The sequence below is a fragment of the Leptonychotes weddellii genome, chromosome 3, assembly GCF_054177405.1.
Source record: "Leptonychotes weddellii isolate Sample4059 chromosome 3, ASM5417740v2, whole genome shotgun sequence".
Classification (NCBI taxonomy): domain Eukaryota; kingdom Metazoa; phylum Chordata; class Mammalia; order Carnivora; family Phocidae; genus Leptonychotes; species Leptonychotes weddellii.
Genome location: NC_138371.1, coordinates 19,891,308 through 19,916,816, shown reverse-complemented (window position 1 = coordinate 19,916,816; position 25,509 = coordinate 19,891,308). Strand labels below are relative to the sequence as shown.

The following is a 25,509-nucleotide window of genomic DNA, read 5'->3' as shown; positions in this document are numbered from 1 at the left end:
TTTCTGATTGCTGAGGCTAGGACTTCCATTACTATGTTGAATAAAAGTGGTGAGAGTGGATATCCTTGACTTGTTCTTGACCTTCAGGAGAAAGCTCTCAGTTTTTCCCCATTGAGTATGATGTTCACTGTGAGTCTTTCATATACGGTTTTTATTATGTTGAGGTATATTACCTGTAAACCTACCTTGTTGAGAGCTTTTATTATGAAGGGATGTTGTACTTTGTCAAATGCTTTTTCTGAGTCTACTGAAATGATCATATGGTTTTTATCCTTTTTATTATTGATATGATGTATCATGTTGATTGATTTGTGAATACTGAATGACCCCTGTATCCCAGGAATAAATCCCATTTGGTTGTGGTGAATGATTTTTTTTTTTAAAGATTTTATTTATTTATTTGACAGAGAGAGACACAGCAAGAGAGGGAACACAAGCAGGGGGAGTGGGAGAGGGAGAAGCAGGCTCCCCGCAGAGCAGGGAGCCCGACGCGGGACTCGATCCCAGGACCCCGGGATCACGACCGGAGCCGAAGGCAGTCGCTCAACCAACTGAGCCACCCAGGCGCCCGGTGAATGATTTTTTTAATGTATTGTTGGATTTTGTTCTTCACCTCTTTCAAAGAAGACATCCACCCATCCATTCCTCAATTTTTACTTGACACTCATTAGTAAGTGTGGTTGACTTTAATGAAGATTTAGTAATCATGAGGACAGTTCACAGCATGGTTGCACAGTGAATGAATGTGAAAATGTATTTGGATATTGATGGTTTTAAAAGTCCATTCAACCACTCCACCTTCTCACTGGACTTTAGTCTCTCCCTTTAATACTCAGCTTTCCCTGCTTTCTCCTTCCTCCACTTCTCTCCTTGCCCTTTGCTTCCCTTCTTATCATTGCTCAGAAACAAGCAGGCAACCAGCCAACACCCATAATAACAAACACCATGAACAATAAACAAATCCTTTTATTCTTTCATGGAGGCTGACCACCTTTTTTGTCATTTGGGCTCCTGAAGACATCCATGCTCTCTGAGTTACAACTTCTTCTCCGAAAGCCTTATCTACATATTATACTCAATACAGGCTTTTTCTATCCTAAGAGAAATTCTATTGCCATCTAATTGCCATTGTGTATTTTTAGTCTGGATATGTTACAAATTAGGATGCATGTTCTGACAGAAAAGTAGGAGGTACAATAAAATACAGTATTAAAACAGAGGGACTGGACTTAAACTGAGGAAGTAGAAAAGGAAAGCTTCTGTGAGAAAGATTAACATTTCTGAGGACTTTTAGCATAGTCTAGAAACAAAAAGGAGGGAAGAACATTTCAAGTAGTGGGTCTAGAGATGGGAAGGGGTTTGGTGCACTGGAAAAACTGAAAAGAGGCCAGCATGGCCATACCCTAAAGAAGAAGAAGACAAAGAAAGGAATGAAGGTGGAGAGGTGAGCAGGGACCTGATCACATGGGACCATGTAGGTCGTATGACTCCAATTTTTAGGTTCCTGAATCTTCTCTAACAAATGAAATGACTTCATGAATTATTTTCCTAAACTTTGAATTTATTGGTTTTTGAAACCAATACAATCGTGCCAAAGTTGACAAATGTGCATACACACACACACATGCACACAAAACACACACACACACACGTTACATAAAACCCCATCCCCAAGGGCCATATAATTTGGCATTATTATGAAGTCTATCCTATAGCCATATGCATGATTCTGGGTTAGCCAGGTGATTAGCTGAAATTTATCTCCATATTCATTTTCTCTCCACAGGAATGTTTCCTGCAAGAGAGACCCACAATATGAGGGTTTCTGTAAGAGCTTAAAAAAATGTTGCCTGCCGGCAGCACATGCATTTCCTATCAGTTTTTAGGATTTGTATCTGTTCAGCTGACACACCCATTTCCCCGTGAAGAACAAGTAGCTTTTGCTACTTTACTACTGTTAAGGCCTGGCAGGAATAAATCAAAGTTCTGTTTACCACCAGGGTAAACTGTCTCCTATGGCATTCTTGTGGAAAGGCACTCTTTTGGGGTTCAGCACATCCCCACATATTTACAGGCACTGAAAATGACATACCACGTACATTGCAGACCTTGTGCCCACTGCTTCCTGCCATTGTTAATCTGTGCCTGATGATGATGCTCATTCTGTTGCTTTCTGGAAATAAATTATTTTGTTTGTTCTCCTAATTCTATCTACCCCAAATTATCTTACTTTTCTTCTCCACTCTTACTTTTCAGCTACTAATAACCATGCCTTTTAAGCTGTCTTTTTATTAAAAGTAATAAATTAAGACATTTATCTTCAAATGGTTTCCCCTTTGCATTGTAACCACCAATATATACATTAGCACACTCAGAGTATTGAGTTTACCAAAATTCATTTCGGTAGCAACGTTCACTGACTTTAGAAAAAAACTTTCCACTTACAGTTAGTTACTTGCTACTCTTACACAATTGTACCTTCCATAGAGTATACGACTTTAAAATGAAGATAGTTTGAGGAAGCAGTATCTTGTGTGGCTCTTCTTTAAAAGGAAGCCATTGGCCATTTGCTGAGCTTGATTTTGCTGGTGGTATTACAGTTCTGTCCGGTCATCCTGTGAGTCAACGCTTATGGTGGAAACTTGGCTACTGGTATCAGCAGTTTCATAGGACTTTTGGTCTTTGGCAAAGTTGATGAAAACCTGATTTTTCAAGGGAAATAAACTCATTAGTGTTTGGTAAGCCAAACAAAGAAATAAGGTTAATTCACATACACACACACACACACACACACATACACACACAGTGAAAGACAAAAAAAAAAAAGAAGAAAACTAGATATTATAGGGATATGTCCACACAGAAATGCATACTTTCACTAGTATTCCTTTTAGATATTCAAATTTAACTGGGTGGGGGGCTGTTGCCTGGATGGCTCAATTGGTTAAGCATCCCACTCTTTTTTTTTTTTTTAAAGATTTTATTTATTTATTTGAAGGAGAGAATGAGATACAGAGAGCATGAGAGGGGGGAGGGTCAGAGGGAGAAGCAGACTCCCTGCTGAGCAGGGAGCCCGATGTGGGACTTGATCCCGGGACTCCAGGATCATGACCTGAGCCGAAGGCAGTCGCTTAACCAACTGAGCCACCCAGGCACCCCTAAGCATCCCACTCTTGATTTCAGCTCAGGTTGAGATCTCAGGGTCATGGGATCAAGCCCCATGTCAGACTCTGTGCTCGCTGCAGAGTCTGCTTGTCCCTCTCCCTCTGCCCCTCCCCCCACTCACGCTCTTTCTCTCTCTCAAAATTAAATAAATAAAATCTTTAAAAAAATTTAACTGGGGTTTGAAAATAAAACCTATATCTACAACTTATAATCACTATAAATCTAAAGCTATAATTAAATATCTATAACCACGTATCTGTATTTATAAGATTTACATTAATATCTCTGTCAAGTATAATCCAGGAACCCAAGCCAAGCTATTAACAAATGTTTATATGATGATGTTGAGAGAAATTTCACTAGTTTCAAGAGTTAACGTACTAAAATAAAACTTGTATAGAGAGCCCACATTATGTTCAGAAAGCCAAATATTTAACAGACAGACCTTTATTACTTGGTTTAAAATCATTAAGTCTATTAGTCATAGATTCCTCTAGAAACTGAGAGTCTACTTTGTGTCAGACATGGTCCTAGTAGTTGATTATAAGTCAAAGGGTAAATTTTCTGGGTCAGTAAAGCCATAATTGCCTAAAGCCCCCATAAAAAATTGTCCATAAAATGCAGCACTTAGAGGCCCCTGAGGCCTAACATTTAGACCCGTCGTGACGATAGATGCTATTAAATGTTCTATACATCAGGTTGGTTGAGCTATACAAAATTAACAAAATTAACATGGTGCAAAGATGATGAAGGATGACCCGTAAAGCCTCTAGTTATTGAATATAAAGTAATTAAGACAGATGATATGAGTGAAACAAAAAAAAAATCTGCATTTACCACTTTGGTTGCCTGAATCTAAGCAGGTCTACAGGTCTGGCACTGAATTTTCTCTAGAAACCCCCATCCTATGCTAACCCAGGAAGCCAATGAATAATGTTATTTAAGAAGCCTACCAAGGGTGGGGGGGAAGAAAGAAACTTAACAAGGAGAAAGTGAGGAAAGTGTTAATATCTATTTGTTTTACAGGTGAAAATAACATTTTGTTGCTTTACGTATTCATATAACCTAATGGATAGAAATGTCTTGTAGAAAGGAAAAATCCTCTTTTCTCCATTAAAAAATAGTTAATGCTTTTCACACTTTTTTTGAACATCCCAAAATACAGTTAAAAATAAATTAAGCTAAGTTTTCCAGGTGCAAGCTTAGATACTGTGTCAATTATAAACACACTGAATGTTATTAAAAAGAAATAAACAGAATGTGTAATAATTAATATGTGACATTATGCACATGGAATGTGGTATCCCGCTTACCTCTTCCAGGGTAGTCTGACTCACTAAGAAATTTGTGATATTTAAAGCAGCCTTGTTGGTTTCTAGCAGATCAAAAATGTTTGCTACTCCTCCCGCCGTGACTGGCACATGATACTCTAGCATGCTGAGGTGCTGATCCTGTGGGGACAAAAGGGAAAAATTTATTCTGCAATGTCAGGTAATATTGAGTTGACTAGACATAACTTGACCAAGAGCTAATACTGAAATTCATTCCATTGCCAGTCATGACAATCAGTGTAAAGGATGGCTATGTTTTGCAGCTAACAACCTGCAAAGATGAGATGAAAAGTTTTACACACGTCAAAGAGGAAACAAATTAAAAACCTAATGAAAATTCCAAAGTATTCTACATTCCTGTGTACTTATAAAGTCCTTATAGTCTTGCCTAGGAAAAAATATTGTGAAATGGTATTTTAGATGTCAGATTATGCTCAGCTCAATTCAGAGATCACATTTAGAAATGTTTGTTTGTTTGTTTTAATGTTAGAAGTGTTCTAAAAGGCTAGGGATAGTTATAACTATTCAATTTATATTGGCTAAAGAGGTTAGATTTCAAGAGCATTGTGAAGGAAAAATCTCATTAAAATACGCCACATTCAGGGCGCCTGGGTGGCTCAGTTGGCTAAATGTCTGCCTTCTGTTCAGGTCATGATTTCGGGGTCCTGGGCTGGAGCCCCACATTTGACTCCCTGCTCAGCGGGGAGTCCGCTTCTCCCTCTCCCTCTGCCCCTCCCCCCCCACCCACTCGTGCCCACTCTTGCCAGAGCTCTCTTTCTCTCAAATGAATAAAATCTTAAAAAAAAAATACCACATTCTTTCTTAACTCACCCTAAAATTCTTTCCAATTTCTTTATTTAGTCCATAGTATCGCCATCTACTAGTAATCTATTCTTGTTTCCTTGGAACATTTTTAACATCCTGCTTTTCTACATATTTAATCAGTTATCATATCCTATTTGTTTTCCCTCTAAGATGAGTCTCACATTTAAACCTTTCCTCTCTATTTGCACCAATGTTAACTCCATTCTCACCACTCCATATCTGAGTAACTTCCCCAGCCTCTTCCGTGGCTTAGAACCTGCATACGTTCACACATTATGGCACACAGCAGCTAGGAGAATCTTTCCTGAGCACTATTTGATCAAGATATGTTCTTACTCCAGCATCTACCCCTGCAACCTATATGGATCAGATCAAGACTGTGAATTTCACTTGGTATTCAAGACTTCTGTTGCTGGAAACCCCTCCTCTTCTCACTCCTTTGCTCACTGCCTAACCTGTGGATGCATCACATCTGTCACCTCAATCAGGCTGTCTTACTTACTTTTAATCCCCAAATGTTGCTCTTGCTATTTCTCCTCTAGAGATCTAGAAACCACCACATACTTGTAAAGAATGGTCTGTTTAGAAAGAAATGAGACTTTTGTGATCACTGCATTTGCTTTGTATAGCCCTGGTCCACAAGGAACAGAGCAAGGTGAATGTAATCTCATCACTCAGTGAATAAACACAGATTTCAACCTGGAAATTCATCCAAAGAGAAAGCACTGTTGTGATTTGTGTAAAGCAAAGTGTCCTATAATTTTTAAATTTGATTTTAATTTATATGGTAGAAAATGGACTTTGATAAGAAACATAAAAGCTATTATTTCCTGGAGAAGTTAGCCGAGGTTTGGGAGGTCAAGGCAAAGGTATTTTATAGAGATAAAAGAATTGTTTTTAAAAATGCACTCTCTTTTGCTCTCTCCAATCACGTCACATTAATATGGTGCCTTATAGTTTATGAAATAGCTTTGTGGGCATTTTATCATTTGTTTCTCACACCAATCTTGTGAAGTAGATGTCATTATTTCTATTTCACAAAGGAGAAAAAGGAGGTTCAGAGACTTTAAATGTCTTGCTGGAAATCATACAGGCAGAGCTGGATTTCGGCCCAAGCCTTTAAATTTCTTTCCACCATTCCACACCTGATTTCTCTTATTTTTATTTTATTAAAGATTTTATTTATTTATTTGAGAGAGAGAAAACACAAGCGGGGGTGGGGGAGAGAGGCAGAGGGAGAAACAGGCTCCCTGCTGAGCAGGAGCCGAACGTGGGACACAATCCCAGGACCCTGAGATCATGACCTGTGCCAAAGTCAGATGCGTAACCAACTGAGCTACCCAGGCACCCCGTCACCTGATTTCTTTTAAAAACATTCATTTGCTATAATCATCTTGTACAAACTACCTGTACATCCAAGATGTTATAAAGATAGGTTTTTTGGTCACATGCGTTTATTTTAAGTATGTGCTATGTGAGATATATACACATATCTGTACCTGTCCATTGTGTGGATATATACACACAAGATGAAATTAAGTGAACAATGTTTCAACTAGTGTGGGAATTAAGAACTTGATTTCCAAGCAGTTCTGTTCAAACCATTATGGGCTTATCTTCCAAATGAGAGGAGCAAGAAGATAATCTTCTCTAGCTATGACATTCTGGAACTCTACATTTTTTTTTTTTTGTAAGAAGAAATATCCTTGATCATATAATATCTGTCATCCCTCAGTTCCTTAACATATATAATTAGTAAACTAGTTATGTATACAACTCAAAAACTAATAGTATGGTCATAAAGTCTTTGTGAGGAAGAAATAAAGATATATAAAAGGACTACATTTTATTTATGTATATATGTATGTTATGTATGTATGTATTTATTTATTTTAAGGTAAGCCCTACACCCAACATGGGGCTCGAACTCACAACCCTGAGATCAAGAGTCGCATGTTCTACAGATAGAGTCAGCCAGGTGCCCCAGGATTACATTACTTTTAAATAGCTATAAAATTATACAATTAATTTGAAGATCCTATTTGTTCATACTAAGTGTGTTTCAGAGTATATTATGTATCTTTTTTTTTTTAAGATTTTATTTATTTGACAGAGAGAGACACAACGAGAGAGGGAACACAAGCAGGGGGAGTGGGAGAGGGAGAAGCAGGTTCCCCACAGAGCAGGGAGCCTGATGTGGGGCTTGATCCCAGCACCCTGGGATCATGACCTGAGCCGAAGGCAGACACTTAATGACTGAGCCACCCAGGTGCCCCCAGAGTATCTTATGTATCTTGAATTAATAAATATATTAAGGTTAATAATAAAGCTATGCTCAACTTGAAAATGGCAAGCATCCATATTAGATTATGACTATCAAAACCAATCAAGATCAAAGGCAGGACAATTTCCTACTTACTTTTAAGTATGTTTTTGGAAAGTGCAGTTGCATAAACCTTGTGAGGGCCTCCATGCTCACTTTGGTATTTTTCAAGTGAACCTTGACAGTAAATCCTCGTCCAAACCTAGAAAGAAAAAGTGCAAAATGTGATATGAGTTATACTTTGCTGAAATAACTCCCCTGGAATTCTAGGTAATGAAACAGGACCCAAGCTGACCATTATAGCACCTTTTCTTATATAAAGACTGCCATTTTGCCATAAAAGTTCAAGGTATGTTGCAACTGGAAATAGTGCATTGCCATGATTTTTTATTTAGTTCTAGCACTATACAAAGTCACACTCCTTGGACAAAAGCTGCATTAGAAAGAAAACATAAAAACTTGGCTTTCGTTGACATCAACGAATTGGCAACTGATGTCAATATCTAGGGTTAAATATTTTCTAATTTAAAACAAACAAGGTCTTAAAAGGCAAGTCATTGGAGATTTGGGTTCAAAGTGAAGGCTAAAGTCACTGGGGTTTTAAAAATGAGTAATAAATCAATACGCTAGCTGTTTGCCCAAGAACAGAATATGTAAACAAGTCACAATAGACTCTTTGAGAACAATCTATAATGTCGCTTTCATCCGTTTTTCTTACTTATCTTGGTTAATACTATCTTATAAGAAGCCGAGTTATACAGATAAAAGTATAAAGTAACACCCTGAAGTTTGGAGATTAACATGAATATGTATAAATGCATATGCACTCTCGCAAATATAAAATATTAATTTAATTTTAATTCGGTAATATGATATTTGTGCACATTTCCCCAATGTATTCTTTTTTTTTTTTTTTAAAGATTTTATTTATTTATTTGACAGAGAGAGACACAGCGAGAGAGGGAACACAAGCAGTGGGAGAGGGAGAAGCAGGCCTCCCGCCGAGCAGGGAGCCCGATGCGGGACTCGATCCCAGGACCCTGGGATCATGACCTGAGCCTAAGGCAGACGCTTAACGACTGAGCCACCCAGGCGCCCTCCCCAATGTATTCTTGATTAAAAGGTTGTGAATGCAGTAAAAATGTTAAATGCTTACTAAAAGCCTGTGCAAATGGCACATGAACACGCTACATAAAAATCTATGCCTTTATGTACTTGTCAAGGTCTAACTTGTTATCGAGTAAATTCTTGAAAACTACTTTCTGAGAGTATTTATGTTGTAGATTTTTTTTGAGACGTTTTAGTAAGATAATTTAACTTTAAGGTGTATCAAAGATCAACTTTTTCTTTCCAGTTTGACTTTTCATTACAGGACAAGCTGTTAAATAATCCTCAAAGGTAAGTACAGTACTGTTAGATTGACTTCCTGACACCATATGCTAAACAACGCAATTGTTCTTCACCTGCTTTTTTTTTTTTAAGACTTATTTATTTGTTTTCGAGAGAGAGAGGGAGATAGAGAGGGCACTGTGGGGAGGGGCAAAGGGAGAGGGAGATAGAATCTCAAGCCGACTCCTGCTGAGTGCAGAGCCCAATGTGGGGCTCCATCTCACGACCCTGAGATCACAATCTGAGCCGAAACCAAGATTCAGACACTTAACCAACTGAGCCACCCAGGTGCCCCTCACCTGCTCTTTATATGCTGCAAAGATCCAATACATTGGAATCTTCCATTCACCATAATGGCCAACCTGGTACAGAGAGCCTCACATTCTTCCATGCTGAAAGACAGAATCACATCAGAATTCTGGGCACAGAGAACTGCTCATAAGCATAAGCTTAAATGTTTCATTATGGCACCTTAGAAATACTATTTTAGTTCCTTAAAATGTCTTTTCCCTTGAAGGACACAAGAAATACATTTTAAAATACAAGTTAAATGTCTTCACATAGGGTTTATTACTCTTTATTCTCCAGCTTGAAGCCATCTCTCTCACCTGGAATGCCCTCTCATCAAACACAGTATTTCTTTCAACCTCTTTCAAGCTTAGGCTCAAGACCTACATTCCCTGAGAAATGTTTCCAAAATAATCCTGAGCTTTTTTCATGACTCTTCATATTCCATATTCAGTTGGCTTTTATGCTTTGTTATTTATAACTAGTTAACCTGTACTTGATTATATAATCTCTCATTTCAAGAACTATGACAACTCGTAGAGATCCTCTCCACTTCATACAAAAGTGAATGGAAAGGAAAAGATTGGCTTCAGAACATATAGTGTGCTGGGCAAAGCTAGGATATGAATTTGTCTCTTAATTATAAATAAATCCAGAACTTTTCCTACTATATAATTGCAGTGAAGGGATAACTTTAATACAAGGCTAACCTTACAAGAAAGGCACAGATAAAATACTTCAGTAGCTTTTTTATTGAATTGATTGGAAGGGTCTACTTCATGGAGGAGGCGAGGAAGATGAGAACTTGGATTTTGTGAAAGACCATTTCAGGTAGAAAGCACAGGCAGAGAGAGGATGTGGTGATAGGGAAGGGTGGTGAGTGTATGTGGAATTACTAAGTCATTCAGATTGACTGAATGGGGTGGGGGTGTCACAGGAAAAAAAAGACTGGAAATTTAGATGAGGCCAGACAAGAGGTCTTTCATGCTAGGTTGAGAATGATGAACTTTATGGCAATAGGGAGTAATAGTTAAATTAAGAGAGTCATAAGTCCCTCTTAATTTAAGAGAAATTTGTTTTTACCTTTTATTTTTAAATTTCTTTTTAAAGATTATTCATTTATTTGAGAGAGAGAGACAAAGCGCATGGGCACACACACACGTGGCGGGGAGGAGCAGAGGGAGAGAATCTTCAAGCAGAGTCCGCGGAAGCGGGGCTTGATCTCAAGACCCATGAGATCATGACCTGAGCCGAAACCAAGAATGGGACGCTCAACAGACTGAGCCACGTAGGCGCCCTAAGAGAAATTTGTTTTTAAAAAGATTGCTTAGGCCCTATCCTACCCACCACAGGAGATGGATTCTCACATGAAACCTGCCTGACTTGCTCCTATGACTATAAACATAAAATACTTCAATCCAATTGTGGATTCATTATCAATACATACTACATAGGATTATCTCTTCCCATCTCTCTTCCTAAAATCCTGTCAATGGCTTTCAAGTTCCCACACTCGGTTTACCTGTGAGATGTGAGGATGACGGAACATTTATTCTGCACTTCTTCTGAAATGATCTTCCAGAGCTGCCGTTTCGACTTAGGATCCATCCCAGAGCTCGGCTCATCCTTAACAGAAAGTTACAAGAAAAATTTATCAAATTAATTAATTTTTGATGGGGTTCTTTACATGAATCACTGCGTCTCACTTGCCTAGAACAGAAATCACTTTGCGAAGTCCTGTGACTAACTTGTTTTATACTTAATAGGCTTCTTTCCTCTGCTGTCAAAAAGCTCAAAATTAATCATTTAAAATTGTCAATCTGTTTTAAAAAGTGTCTCAGTGAAGTTGACACCCTGTTACTTTACACTTGTCTCTTATTTCTTTGGAAAAAGATCTGCATCAGTTCCTGACAAAGTGGAGTTTCTGTGTTAATACTACATTGTCACAGATACATCTGAAGCTACATCAACAAGATTGCTACCTTACTCCTGATAGCAGAATTGTGGCTTTGAGTGATAATACAGTTTGTGATGCCCACAGAACACAATTTGATTTTTCAGTTAATATGTTTGAGGTATATTTTAAATTCTATGTTATTAATGGAAATTGAATTCTCTTTGGAGAGATAAAAATAAGATTTGCAGAAATTGCCATGTAGAAAATACAAATTATATTTTAAAATAAATGATGTTTTGGAAAATTGTTCAGACACAAAATTCAAAATGTAAAAATGGATAATCTAAACAAGCAATAATAGATTCTAAGAGATGGTTAAATTAACAAATTAGAGGTCAAGATTAGGTCATAACTAAAGATATGTATTTGCAGTGGAGAGTATGGACATAGGATTACCTGAGGCTTGTCTTTATAGTAAGAGGTTAAAGGAATGAGTGTTGGTTTGGGGAAACAGGTAAGGATATCTTGTCACTGCTCTTATTTTTGAAGACGACAGCATATAGGGCAAATGCATATGGCAGAAAATATAATAGCTTTCTCTCACAGCCTGTATTTCAGTTCAGCTCATTAATATATAACATTTGCATAGCACTTTTAAACATTTTAAGTACTTTACCTCTATTATCTCACAGGGGTGCCTAAGGATTGTTTTGTTCAAGTTAAGGGACACTTAGACAATAAAATTCCACCATAAGCATTGATGGGTAGGGATGTAATGCATTATAAGCTTCTGGTAAAGAAAGATAGGTTGTGCATTCTTTAGATGGGTGGTTTAAATGATTTGGTCCTCTGTAGGACTTAATCCCTGGAATAATGTGGTGATTTATACGTGAATTTGTATTGCATACAGTTAAAACTCTTCTGAAGTTTGGAGTTCCTTGAATGAAGGGGATCTTCCAAATAAAGGCAATTTCATTTCTCGGAAATAAGCCCCTTCGCAATGTTTGGCCTGAAGAGCAGGATGTCATATGGATCGCCTTGATGTGTAATTTGTATTTCCAGGTGATGAATTTAATTTTCCAGCTCTTAACCAAAATATAAACGTGCAATGCATTTCTTCCCTCCAGAGAATTCAAATAAAATAGAAAAGCATATTGTCAATCACATCCCAAACTAGGTAACTCATATTTTTAAGTAATAGGGAAATGAAATTTTAGCACAACACATCACCCTAAACTGTGTCTTTCCGTTTTAGGAGAAGTTGGAAAATACATTGGTTCACCTGATAAGTTTACTAACAACAGATTTCAATAATGGGCAATCAAATTCTTCCATATTCCGTAACATTACTTATTAGAATATCTTAAATTTGTTTCGGCTACTTCCTGTTCCCACAACAAGTGTTTCTTCTGAAATGGACTAGCCATAGATCTTTGCTGATAGGAATTCCCTTAATGAGGGCGCCTGGGTGGCTCAGTCAGTTAAGTGTCTGCCTTCAGCTCAGGTCATGATCCCAGAGATCTGGGATCGAGCCCCGCCTCATCAGGCTCCCTGCTTAGTGGGGAGCCTGTTTCTCCCTCTCCCTCTGCTGCTCCCCCGCTTGTGCTCTCTTGCGTTCTCTGTCAAATAAATAAATAAAATCTTTAAAAAAAAAAATTCCCTTAATGAGGTGGTATATGTAAAATGTTTTGTAAAATAACCAGCACATAGCGAGACCTCAGTAAAGCAACGATGACAATAAATTGTTACATACATATTGGGCATGTGGGTCTAATTATGCAGTCCCCTTCTCCACAATGATCCTCTTACCAGCAGGAGAATGGAAGGTTTCCCTATCAAGGCCAGTGCGGTGGATAATTTTCTTTTTGTGCCGTAACTGCACAAAGAGGTAGCTCTGTCCTTGTAGGGCATCAGGTGAAGTCTCCTAAGGAGTTTATGTACAGTCTGTGGGTGGAAAGCAGGAGTTAGGTTGTTGACCTTCCCCTGCCAAAACCCTAACAGCACTACATGGAAAAAGATAATTGTGAAAGAAAGTTCTATAATGAAGAAATACCTACTGAAAACAATTCCAACATTTAAACCCAACATATTTTATTTTTACTTTCAAAGGTCCACCTAAAAATTAATAATCCCTTAAAGAGATAAAAACAATTCTGTGGAGGCTCATTTTCAAATGGGATTTTTTTCCCATTTTTTCCCCCCAAATGTGTGGGTGTGTTTACAATTGGATTGGACTAAAACAGAATTCTACCCTTCACAACGCACTGGACTGTGCTCGCCGTTTCATCTTTCTTCTTACGGAGGGGGCAAGTTGTCACAAAGGCTTTGTGTCTATTTAAAAATGACCCAGTATCAAAACTTCAGCACATTAACTTAGGAATCGTGGGTTCTTGAGGCTATTTCTGTAGCTAAACAGCTCTGGCCAAGAGTGGAATCCTAGGAGGATTTCAACAGGTCCCCAGGGTTGCAGAAATAGAGAAAGCTGCCCGAAGGGTTGGCCATTCCATTAAAAAAGCAAATGATGCCAGTGAAGTACAAAACCACATTTAAACAATCAAAATGGAAGCTGTTCGATTTTACGTGGGCCGTTTGCAGGGAATCCCGTGTTCAGAACTTATCTAAACACTGCAGGATGTGCAGACATCACCAATCAATGCTCAGCCCTGAGCCTATGGCAAGTGTGATGCTTTACTGGATAGTTCTGAGCAAACACAGGTCAAGGAGCTTCTGCAGCTGGGTTCAAAGGCGTCCACCTGATATTCACAATTAAGGGAAGACTGCCTCAGAGGTCATGACAGCAAGAAAATGCCACAGGTTTCCAGATGTCGACTGAGTCGTGAGAGTGGGAGGCAGGGAGCGGAAGCAGTAATGGTTTTCAAAGGAACTAGTTTTCACACTTGTACTCACTTCTCTAATATCTTTTTCTGGAATTCCATGTATCCTGGCGTAGAAATACAGGTGTTCCTCCACAGACACCAGGTCATCTAAGGCATCTTCCTGAGGGCAGTATCCAATCAGGGAGCTGTGTGAGTCAACATGACCCAGGGAGCTGAGTTGAGAGAAGCAAAGACACAGATGAGTTTCAAAAGGTATGTCCCTGCTAGTCCCCAAATGTGGGGAAGGCAGCTCTATTTTGGTCATGGTGATTGGTGATTCTAATAAAAACAAGGTAAAATATCCCACCATCATATCACACTTAAAGATTTAAAAATTTCCACCTCTTGGAATAGCTATTTTTTCCCTAAGGATTTAACAATATAACTACAAAATAACAAAGAGTTCATTTTAATTATTATTTTTTTTCATGTCATTATGTTGTGCTCAATAACTTGAAGCCATGGTTTTTCATACCCAGTTTTATTTCTTATCAGAATATTTCCACTTGAAGGAATTATGTCTCCTGTCAGCATCTTGAAGATAGTTGTCTTTCCTGCTCCATTCACCCCAAGAAGGCCAAAGCACTGGTTTTGGAGAGAAAAAAAAAAAAAGATATAAATCTTAATCCAAACCAAAGACATGTTACTATTACATCCCTTTCCTTTTTCTCCCTGGGTGAAATAAATAATAAAGAAAAATAAATCATTGGAATTATTCATGGTTATTGTAGTGTTCTGTTGGCATTTGATAAAACTTTCTCTTTTAAAACAAATGGTTCCTTACATATCTTTTTTTCCTTTAACCATCTGAACATTTGTATATATACATAGGACTTATTTTACATACTATATTATCTGTGTGACACGACAAAACATCCCACAAGTAGGATATGCTAACTTGACAAAGTAATTATATTTATAGATTTCACATTATTCACACAAAATCACAACTTTACTGAATAAGCCGCTGAAGCAATAATTTCTTTATGCTGTTGAATAGATTTGATGCATTTGGTTTGCAGGTCTGCTCTAAAAACTAAGAGAAATGCTCACATTCTTTTTCTCCTTTCAAAGCTGCCTTAATATTTCTTTTTTTTTTTTGTCTTTAAAGATTTAGTTATTTGTGAGAGAGAGGGGGGAGGGGCAGAAGGAGAGAAAGAGCGAGAACCTTAAGCAGACCACACTGAGCGTGGAGTCTGATGTGGGGCTCAATCCCATGACCCTGAGATCATGACCTGAGCCAAAATCAAGAGTCAGATGCTTAACCGACTGAGCCACACAGGTGCCCCAATATTTCTTCTATAAAAACAGCAAGAATAAATATGGATGCAGTTCTAGGACCTCGCTTCTGACCACTCGTCTTTCACAGATGGCTGAAAACTGAAAGTTGAAGAGAGCACCCTGCACAGGCATCTTGACTGAAAGTCCCCCCCAGGGGGGACAGCAGCTTGGGATGGGGATCAGGACTCGGGATGTGGTGAATCCTCCCTGTTAAGAGGGAAGACTTAGAGGGTAAGTAACACATGGATGTGTGTAAATTTTATATACAGAATCCATCAAAATATTCAGGGGGTGACTTCCATCTTTCTAGAAAAAAAGTAGGAAAAGATAAAGATTTTTGTCACTTAATAGGACAATATAAAGGACCGTTCAGAACAAAGCAGTGTTCCTCACCTCCCCAGCGGGTATCCCAATGCTGATATTGTTTACAGCTATAATCTTCTTGTGGATCAGCTGGTAGGTCTTTGTGAGACGATGCAGCTGGACCAGGTCAAATTCACTTGCACCATTCTCCACTCTGAATCTCTCAGCCTGCACATCTTCGTCTTCATCTATTGTCTCCATTACAGGTGAAGAATTAAATTTTCTGAAGAAGAGTCTAAAAAATGGACCCAGTGATTCTGCATCAATGATTCTGAAATGGCACCACTCAATTTGACATGTCTAAACAGGCTCTCACTTGACTAAAAGTGGGCAATCACACACTAGGTTTGTTTTAAATTTGTTATGCATTATGCTACTTAAATAAGTTAAAAATTAGTATGGATGCCCTTCACCATATTCAATATGGTGTTTGGAAAACAGCTTCTGCTTTCAATGCCTTAAATGCTTTCAGAACCACTGTTACAATTCAGAATCCTAATTTTAGTAACAAGGAGGTTAGTTTGGGTTTGAAAGTTACTTCCTATAAGAGAGACCAGAGTCATTAGTAAGATCCAACACTTATAAGCCCACGATCAATTATCATCTTCTTAAAAAAATCCTTTTTATTTCTTCTTTTATCATCAGTGACATGAATGTTCCTCTATATTCTGTTTACTGTGAATGTCTTGCCTAGGATCTAGCCAATATATTAAGGTTATCGGCCCTGAAAACTAAGTCTCAAACCCACCTCAATATCTTGCCTAACATATAATAAAGCAAACAAAACGAAACCAAATTTAAAAACCCAACAAATCAATTCAGGTCTTCCTCCCAATGTCCCCATTTCTTTTAATGATATCTCCAGAGAGTCCAACTGTGATGTTTTCTTTGAATCTTCTCCATTCCAAAATCCACTCATGTCAGTCTCCTAGCACTGGAAATGCCTGTAACACCCAGTCATCAATCATGTTCTGTCTATTTCTATTACCATCAGAGGCTTTCACTCTTTCTCACCTAAATTCTTCAGGAATCTCAAACTGCTCCAATATCTCTGACTCTTCCATTCTAATCTGTAGGACCTCCACAGAATCACATCTCCTAAACCATCATTTGATCAGGTTGCTTTCTGGTCAAAACCTTTATAGGACTCCTATTTGTTTGTTGAATAAAGTCCAAATCATCTCTTTAACTGAGTATCCAATAGACTCCATAGTCTTCTGGCCACATGCTTGAGCTCCTACTATTTCATTACATTTATTCTATGTTCTAATCACACTGTATTACTCATTTCTCAAATACAAGCCAAGATTTTTTTGCTTGATCTTTGCTCTTGTCATTCTTTTCATTATTTTTAACTTAAGTTTTATTTTTCCACAGGTGATACGTGCACATCATGTATTAAAAAGGTACTGAAGAATATATAGTGAAAAGTAAGTTTCCTTCAACTCTGCAGGGCACTCATAATTAGAGATAGTCTATGCATATGTATGTATAAATTATAGTTCTTTTCTAACCCAAATGGTAATAAACATTACACAAAGTTCTGAAACTTGCATTTTTCACTTAATATCAGCAGTAACCACAAATATTACATACAGAACTGTACAGTCTAATAACTGCATAGTGCTTCACTTATGAAAAAACATAATTTATTGAACCAATCCTTACATGGAGGACATTTAGGTTTTTTTCATTCTTTTGCTATTAAGAATGGTTGCTATGATGGATGACTTTATACATACATAATTCTGCATGTGTGTGAGCATATCTGTAGGAAAAAAATCCTAGAAATGGAGTAGCTGGGTCAATGGTATGTGTATTTCTTTTTATTTATGATTCTGTTTTCTCTTTACTCAATCTTCTTCTCCTAAACCCACTGCTAGTATGCTACTCATTCAGTCCTCTTTCCTCATTTCTACTTTCTATTCATCCTTTTAAACTCAACTCAAACACTACATCTTTTGTTTATGCATGTATTTTCTCTCCACCACTGAATCTTAATCTCTTTAAGGCTAATGGTTGAGCTTCTTTAATTTTATTCTCTCACTCTACAATAATACTTGTAGACACATAGTAAGGTTTGATAACTATTTACTGAATGAAATGAATGGTGAATCATGCTACAGTTTTTTAAAGTTTTTTGAGCACAACATTACCATTTTACTAATGGAAAGATGACTATGGACCCCTTCCTAAATATTTTGAATTGAGTTCTATCATGGATGTCAAACACTATGTTTTCATTTTATTTACCTGAATTTCTTTATTAGCCATTCATTGATTAAGAGCCGCAAGGAAAAGAACATGGTGCCCTGAGAAACCAAAGCCACAAACATTGCACCTAGTTTATCCATCTCAAAGGTTTCACTTGGGTATTCCACTCCATATGCTTTTAAGAAGTCTAGGACCGACTGTTGTTGAGAAAGTTCAATCAAACCATAGCCAAAGCAGAATTGTGGAAAAATCAGGAAAATGCGCTTGAGGGTTTCAGAAATAAGTTCTAAAGTCTGAAATGAGAGGGAAAAAAAATGAAGCTCAGTGTTAGACTTAGATCTAACAAATTGACAAAAATGTAAAACTAGATGTGGACAAATATTAAAACTTGAGAAATTCATCTAGATTGGCAATTATTTCACATGTATGCTGAATTTCCTTGTATTTACTATAAGCAAACAGTAGAGATGTATGACTAAAACACAAGCAGAAAAGGATTATCTTTTTCTTGAGATGATCGATGGTCAGGCCAAATCCTGGAGGCAAAATCACTTCTAGCTCTGTCTTACATCCTAGGAATGCAGAAATAGCCAAGGTGTTGGGATCTGATACAGGCTATTGGCCATGCCTGAGTAGAGGAGGAATTTGGTGAGGTAAAGTTTTAGAACCTTAGGTAATTCGTACTTGAAGAAGGACTAAAATGGTGAAGTGAGATGAAAAGAGAGACGACCTAACTCAATGAGGAGCAAATGGCTCATTTTCATGTTATTCACACTTGGGCCAACCACTTGCAACTCATGAATTGTCTTCCTCCTCCTGGAGTGTGCTTGTCTGTTCCTTAGTTCACCTCATTTCCTCTCTATTCTTTCCTATTCAATTGCCTAGCACTGTTAGTGCCTCCCTTGTCACTAATTATAATTGTCAGCTCTGAACAGAAAGTGATGCTTACAATGAAGCAGACTCTAATACATGATTGAAAGGGAATGAATTAGGTTTGTTCTCTATGAATGTTCAAAAGAATCTTAACCCTCAGTCATAGAACTAAGCCACTATCCTTGTTACTACCATAACATAACAATTTGTTAAGGAGTAAAAAGTGTAGCTGACCAATGGTTGCATGATTTTTATAGTGTTGTACAATATACTTGATTTCACCTCCATCACCCCACTCAAGCCCTATCAAATGTCAATAGTTTTGACGCTGGGAAATATAATCATAGGCATTAACCTAGATGAAGCCTAAAAAGAATTTTAAAAGGCTGTAGGTTCTACTCTACTAAATCTAATAGAATTAAATGAAATTCCTCTTTTGTATTAGATAATGCGAAATACAAGAAATCTTTTCACCTTGAACATGTTGAAGCATTTCATACGTCTCTTGAAATTTAGCAGACTAATAATGGACCTTACCTGATCATTAGGCTTTTCCTTGGAAAGAAAGTATACCACTGACAGGGAAACAATGGAATTGATGCCAAAAAAGAGGTTGATGCAGACGTAAGTGATGAAAGCCACTCCTGTTTCACGGAAGAGCCCAGCCAGCAAGTACATCCAAGAAAATGTGGCATACCTGTATGTTAATAATACTAAGGATTAAAATTATGCCTTAATCATTATCCTTTAAACAAACAAAACCTTTGATAGGGTTTTGAAAATAAACATTAGGGATAAGTTGGCTAGATCTCTTATAGTTAGATCTCTCTTCTATGACATTTTTTTGACAAATCCTTTGTATTTTTTTAAGTGGTGATAGTAAGAAGCTTCTCTTTTAAGGAAACCTGAACAGTTCTAGATCATCACAACTACAAATTAATTCCTTCTAGACATGGTGTTATCCTACCCAGGGAAGTTTTTGTCTGTTTGTTTGTTTGTTTTCTCAGAAATAAGAGTTTAATCAATATAAATGTTACAATTTAAAGCTGAGAACAAATAATGACATTGAAAGCTAGCTAAGCAGACACGGAATGCTCAGAAGCTGGATGTCCTGCTTTGAGCAAATATTGGAGCAACCTTTCCAGTGATGAAGAAGAAGTAAAGACAAAGTAATCCATCATCAGCTACATTGCTAAGTCAATGGATATTACCCATGCATTCAGGGCAGACAGAACTGCTATGCCCAGCACTGATTATATCAACCTGTCCTACCTGTATTGCCCTAATACAGAAATAATATTGTATGTGTGTTAGGCATCTATAAAAATATAAATAAAATATACATGAGTACGCACACCTTATGATGCTATATACTCAGGATTTGTCAATACATAAATCCATACATGTACACACATTTTTCTGATCATTCTAAAGCATCCATTTTTATGTAAATTAGATTACATGTGTAGATTGCTAAGCATGACACTCGGTACCTAGTAAGTACTCATTAATGTTAGATATTACTGTTAATAACAACAACATTCATTTTCAGAAGTATTGTACTTTACAAACTGTGGACTAGCAAGTGTAATGTATTGTTAGTCATCACTCATGGCTATTGAAACCCCAAGACAACTGTAAATTAGCTAATGAGATTTAGGTTCTCTTTGTGCCTAGGAACATCTAATTCTGTTCATTCATCTTTCACTGAAGCTTACCCAAACAGCAGAAGCAGGAGAGATACGGCGCCTAGGTTGTTTCCACTGTAGAAGGCAGGTAACTTGAAAATTGCAATGACACCAATTGAAAATGTTACGGGTAGCAAGTAGAAGGCCTATGGGAATATGTAAAACAAGGCTTAATATATGGCAAATATTTTTCCAAAAACATCAATAGCCCATCTAGTTAAACTGTAACAAATTGACCTTGAAATAGGTGAAGGAATGAATTTTTATTTATGTTCCTGTAGCTTGCAATGTTCAGCTTATTTTACATTGACTTCGCTCTAGAATTTGTCTCCTGCAATAGAAGGTCAAGCCAGTCTCCATCTTTATAGATGTACATGGAGTCCCTGGTGTTCCTGCCTCCAGGCTTTGAGACTTGGGATCCTTTGGTGACAGAGGTTCAGTAAGTAAGATAAGACAGTCAGGTATCTTGGTATTAGATTTGGTCCTCAAAGTATTGATTTCATTTTGAATGCTGCAACGCTGTCAGGTGGTTGATTTCTAAGGCTTGGTTATCAATGTGAGCCACTCTGTGTGTAAAACAGCAGAGTGGCGGGTTCCACACATTCTTGGAATCACAGGTATATGAACAAAGAACTCAGTGTTTTATGGACAAACAGAAATATTAAATGTGCAGGTTGCAGCAAGATGCACACTATGAGGGAGATGATAATTTAATTTGGGGGGGAATCTCTTAAATTGGAATGAGCACCAGATATATGACAATGAATTTAAGTAGTAAGTAGCCCTTCACAGAAACGTGTACTTTAAGCTTTCTTGGCCTTAAAGCTCCTATTAAGTCCAGAGGAGTCATTATGATTCTTTTTAGATTTGACTTCTTTAACAAACACATTTCAGACCTCACTGGATACATTAACAAAGTGGATATGTAGTTAATTACTCTCCAGTTCTTCAAGCCAATGATCTATACAGCAACTCAGACAATTTTGCCATAATCACCAGGCAAATGCATACCACCTCCTGGGCTTTTCATCAATACTGGCACATTTGGAGTCAAGAAAACCCATCTGAACTTTGGGACCATTTTATGCAAATGAGAAAGCTGTCAATGAAATTCATTCTTTATTGTCCCATCTAATCTTCTCTAATATGTCATTCATCAGGGACTACTACTTCAAATTTTTTACTATTAGTTGACTAAATTTTTATAAGCTTGATTATCTGGTACCATTGGGCAAGGCTATTTTGCTAACTTCTATTTCTCCACAGTAGTGGCTTTCAAACTTTAGTATGCATAAAATAACTTAAAGGATTTTGTTAAAAATGCATATCCTGGCTCCACTCCTAAGATATTGACCTAGTAGGTCTGGAGTGGGGCCCAGAAATCTGCATTTCAATAAATGTCATGGGGAATCTGATATAGATGGTCCTCAGACCACAGAGAATAAGGGGAGGTAGATCTTTCCCCTAACTTTCGGATGACTGTAAGACTGATGCAAAATTTTTTTTTCTTTATTTACTGACTTGTAATAATCTGAACAAGGTACGGTGAATAAAACTAATGCCTTCTTTTTTTAAAAAGATTTATTTGTTTTGAGAGAGAGAGAGAGAGAGCATGCGAGTAAGCCTGATTCAGGGGAGGGCAGAGGGAGAGGGAGAGAATCTCAAGCAGACTCCCCTCTGAGCGTGGAGCCTGAGATGGGGCTCGATCTCACGACCCTGAGATCATGACCTGAGCCAAAACTAAGGGTTGGACGCTCAACCAACTGAGCCACCCAGGTGCCCCTAAAACTGATGTCTTCTCCCAAATCAATCATGTCTTTCCTGCAATGACGCAAGTTACTCACCATGTCATAAATGAAGTTTGTCACCCAGTAGCATGTCACACCAATGCCTGAGATGTGCTGCAGCTGCTTGGCTTTGGTCTGATGCTCCCTTACAACATAGGTGACAAAGCTGGCCGTGGTGACAGAGTAGCCCATCAGGATGGAGAGCGCCACTAAAATATCGATTAAGCTGCTCATTCTGTAGTGAGCAATAGGAAGAGGAAAGCATCCATGAGTTTTGGGAACTCTTCCTTTCAGAAAGATTCATGACTAAAACCATCAACGAAACAGTGGAAGACTTGGCTCTGACACAAATAAGTCTTCCTGCAAGGCAGCCAGATAGTATCTTCTACATGACTCGGCTATGACCCCAGATAAATGTAGCTCTAGTGCATTGGAATTGACTAGGGATATTTGGTAAAAAAATAAATAAATAAACCCCGGTCTCCAAGAGTTACCGGATGTATCCAAGGAATATACAGTTCTTGAGCATAGAAATAGTACTTAAATGCTATGCAGGGAAATTGAAATGATGAAGCACTTACACACCTGACTTATAAAAGCAGCAGATTCTGACTCTTTAGTCAGCAAGCTCACTTGGCAACCTCACTGTACAGACTTTCAGAAACTTCCTTTTACCCCGGTCAGTGACTTATATAAACAGCACTTCTAGATTGACATTCATTCAGATACAACCGTGATTTCCAATTATAGTACTTTATATAGAGGCTTGACTATATGCCGAGGAGTGAGTAGTCATGCCAGATATTTCTACTTACGTGGCTTGTTCTTGGTCTTGCACTCCTGGATAGGGATGACTATACATGATGATGCCTTAAAGAAGAGACAGTTCTTTTCATTAATAGATACTCAGAAATACCAATTTTTGGATGAATAATACATAATACTTTCCTCCTTATGCTATAATTTTACTTTGGGGATACTATTTTTAAGGAAAATTATTTCCCCCCACCCAGTCTCATCAATGCCATACAATTAATGGCACTCGCATAAAAGACAAAAAAAAAAAAATGCTTTCACATTGTGTATGGAATTTTGGGAAAAGGGGCAAGAATTTACATTTCTTATATAGCATTTCCCCTCTATTACATTTTTGTTTTCCCTTTTATTCTCTCCATCTAATCACATGTTTGTATTTCAGTAGCACTTATTATATTGGTATTTAGACGAATTATATGAGGATCTCCTAAAAAACACTGACCACTCCATCCCTGTTTATTGTCTTTTGCTGGGAAAATACTGTAGCCTGAGAAGATCCCTCCTCTTTTACTACTTCCAAGATAACTATTGTTCTAGAACTCTACCAGGGTAAGGGAAACCTCCATTCCCAATCCCAAAATGAGGGATTTTCATTGAGACATAAAGATCCAAGAGAATTCAGAGAAACTAGCTGGCTCTGAAAAAGTAGTCACTTAAATCCAATACAATCCTAAATTATCGGGATGTCCCATAGTCAGTTATAGTTTCTGAGTTAGAAGCAAAGTTCTTTTCTCCCCTTATCAGAGGATGTTGGTAGCCATAGTTAGCCATAGTGAAAATGGCTAATAAAATATAGAGTCCGAAGCCAAGCCAGAACTTTCTCACTTACTGCTCATATAGTATATGTTTATTATATCAGGATATTAAGACCCTTTCACAGCAGCCAAATAGAAATTATTCTAAAGTTATATTGTCCCCATTAACTTAAATTTATAATTTTTACTAAGTACAATGTGACATATTTTGAGGTTGAATTCTGCAATTGTTACATGTTAAAAAATAAATTAAAGCAAAACAAAGAAACTGACAATAATCAATGAGGCCTATAACTTTAATCACATCATAGGGGAATGCAGTTTTCTTATCTTTTGTGTAAATTAATGCTCTCTCTGTTTTACTGAGATTCAGTTTTCCTTGGGGCCCTAGTTAAACCTTATTGCCGAACTATAATATAGGCAGGGGGAAAACATTTCTTTTATTTCTGCTTGGTATTTCAGAATCAAGAACTTACTCTATTTCACCAGAGGAATCTTTGCAAATGCATTTGCTCCACTATGAAAAATGCTGCTGAACCAATTGTTTTATACATATTTTTAGCAGAAAGCTCAAGTAAATGCATTAGAGTTAAGGATGCATATGGAAATCTTCTCTGTGGATTCTATAGCAACCAGCATAATGTCTGGAGTACAGTGATCAGTCAATGAATACTTATTAAATCAAATTGAATCTTAAAATTTCAATGATGTCCCCCATATACAATATACATTAAAAATAACACATTATTTGTTTCTACTCTCTCTATAAGTTGTCAACCTAAAATGAGATGCTTCCCATTGACCATTAATATTAATGCAATAAAGGGTTAGAACGAACATGAGGGTGGAGGGAATGGTGTGTCAGTATATTTGGAAAAGAGCATAGTTGTAGAACATTTGTTAGAGAAAACAAGCAAACCTATATTGTTTGAGAAGAAAACAAGTTTCATGTTAAATTAACCACTAGAGGGAACCCCATGAAAATAATAGATATTGACATCGCAAAGGAAAACTAATTAAAAGATATTTACTAGCATTATAGAATTAAAAGTAAATCAATTTTACAGCTAAGCAAAATCCCAATTCATTCAGAATTCAACAAACTTGCCTTAAAACAGCTAGTGTCATTGGGGGAGGGAGAAGGCAGGAGAGTAATTGAGTTAATTTTTAAAGACAGTATTACCATGGCAGACCCCATACAGGCATTAAAAAAACAATAAAAGTATTTTAGGGTGACATGATTTCTTCTTTGAAGAAAATCAAACTCCTTCCCAAGAGGGTGGAAAGCTATCACTTTCATGAGTCTACACAAGAAAAGTTAAGGAAAAAAAATATATATATATGTATATATATGGCACATTACTACTAATTGCCATATAACTCAAACTAAGCCTTATTTTTAAACCTAAAATATAAATTTCCTTTTAGGGTCAATATAAAGTTTATGTTCCAGAATCCTTAATTCTTTAAATTCTGTAACTTAAAAAATGCAGTGCTACGAACCACAACAAGCCTGCTAGAGTCCACAGTGATCCAGGTTTCAAAAGCCGATTCTTCAAAAGTGGCATTGGTCTCTTGTTCTCACCTATTTAGCATTTCTACAGCTCTTATACTTTCATTATCTGTCACAGAAACAAA

General features: G+C 37.4%; 1 protein-coding gene across 1 annotated transcript in view; it reads right to left on the bottom strand.

Annotated features, from left to right (window-relative positions):
• Positions 1–342: 342 nt before the first annotated feature.
• Positions 343–25,509, bottom strand: part of ABCA12 (ATP binding cassette subfamily A member 12) — a 96,330-nt gene continuing 71,163 nt past the window's right edge. Inside the window, 14 exon segments of the mRNA XM_081815308.1 lie at positions 343–2,702; positions 4,479–4,616; positions 7,741–7,846; positions 9,333–9,425; positions 10,844–10,947; positions 13,028–13,162; positions 14,126–14,267; positions 14,570–14,679; positions 15,769–15,973; positions 17,992–18,245; positions 19,363–19,522; positions 20,544–20,659; positions 22,358–22,535; positions 23,116–23,170. Coding sequence (XP_081671434.1) covers positions 2,595–2,702; positions 4,479–4,616; positions 7,741–7,846; positions 9,333–9,425; positions 10,844–10,947; positions 13,028–13,162; positions 14,126–14,267; positions 14,570–14,679; positions 15,769–15,973; positions 17,992–18,245; positions 19,363–19,522; positions 20,544–20,659; positions 22,358–22,535; positions 23,116–23,170 — 1,904 coding nt within the window. The 3' untranslated portion in view covers positions 343–2,594.